The sequence below is a fragment of the Myotis brandtii genome, unplaced genomic scaffold, assembly GCF_000412655.1.
Source record: "Myotis brandtii unplaced genomic scaffold, ASM41265v1 scaffold253, whole genome shotgun sequence".
Classification (NCBI taxonomy): domain Eukaryota; kingdom Metazoa; phylum Chordata; class Mammalia; order Chiroptera; family Vespertilionidae; genus Myotis; species Myotis brandtii.
In genome coordinates this window covers 305803-306768 of record NW_005359590.1, presented here as the reverse complement: position 1 = coordinate 306768, position 966 = coordinate 305803, and the positions used below count along the sequence as shown (strand labels likewise).

The 966-nt window shown below is 53.8% G+C and overlaps 1 protein-coding gene across 1 annotated transcript in view; it reads right to left on the bottom strand.

Moving 5' to 3' along the window:
• Nucleotides 1-966, bottom strand: part of LOC102260004 (DNA dC->dU-editing enzyme APOBEC-3D-like) — a 14937-nt gene that overhangs the window by 833 nt on the left and 13138 nt on the right. The window contains exons 6-7 of the mRNA XM_014540981.1: nt 360-769; nt 28-142 (exon numbers count right to left, since the gene is read on the bottom strand). Coding sequence (XP_014396467.1) covers nt 28-142; nt 360-769 — 525 coding nt within the window. The remainder of the gene's footprint in view (nt 1-27; nt 143-359; nt 770-966) is intronic.

Genomic DNA, 966 nt, shown 5'->3' with positions numbered 1-966 from the left:
GGGGGGCAGTGGTGAGGAAACTCATACCAGAGGATTTTATTAAGCTGCTGCTGCAGACTACGATAATTTCGACGCACATTCTTCCAATATGTGAAGTGCCATCCCCCGTTGTACACAAAGTTATCCCAACAGTATTCAAAGTCTGCAGCAAAGAGGGGAGAAAGCGGGCAGGTCTGGCCTAGGAGCCTTTCTCTCCTGAGCCTCCCCTGGGCAACCCACTCAGGGCCCAGTTTCCTCCTTGCCAGTGTCTTCACTCCTGCCTCAGTTTCCCAAGTTCCCCTGCCACTCACTCTCCCTGGGTGCCTCTACCTGCCCCCCCCCACACACACACATTCCTGCCCAGCTCCCTTTGCTCTCACCCTCTGGAGCCATCATGGCCACCTTGGCCCCTGTAGCAACCAGATCTTGAAGCCCCTGCTCATCTTCGTCCTCACACAAGTAGAGGCGGGCGGCGGAGATGCTCAGGTCCACGTTCTCGTTCTCATTCAGGAAGTCAGCCACCTGCTCTGCACACTCGAAGCAGGGGCTCCAGGATATGTACCAGGTGACATGGTATTGCGCATCAGGACACCGAATCTCATCAGGAAACAGAACCTTCTCACGGAACCAATCCAGGAAGCAGAGTTCTGCGTGGCCAGGATGCAACTGGGAGAGATGGAGAGAGAGTGGGGGGGGGACCCTCGTAACAAAGCAGGCATGTGACAAAGCAGGCATGTGACAGAGCAGGCATGTGACAGAGCAGGCATGTGACAGGACTGGGGGCTGGGCACTGGGGGACAGGGAGCAATAGTCTCAAGGTCTATTGTTGATTGATTTATCCCCTTTTTATTTTTTTTTAAATATATTTTATTGATATTTTTACAGAGAGGAAGGGAGAGGGAGAGGGATAGCGAGTTAGAAACATCGATTCAGCTGCCTCTTGCACGCCCCCTACTGGGGATGTGCCCGCAACCCAGGTACATGCCC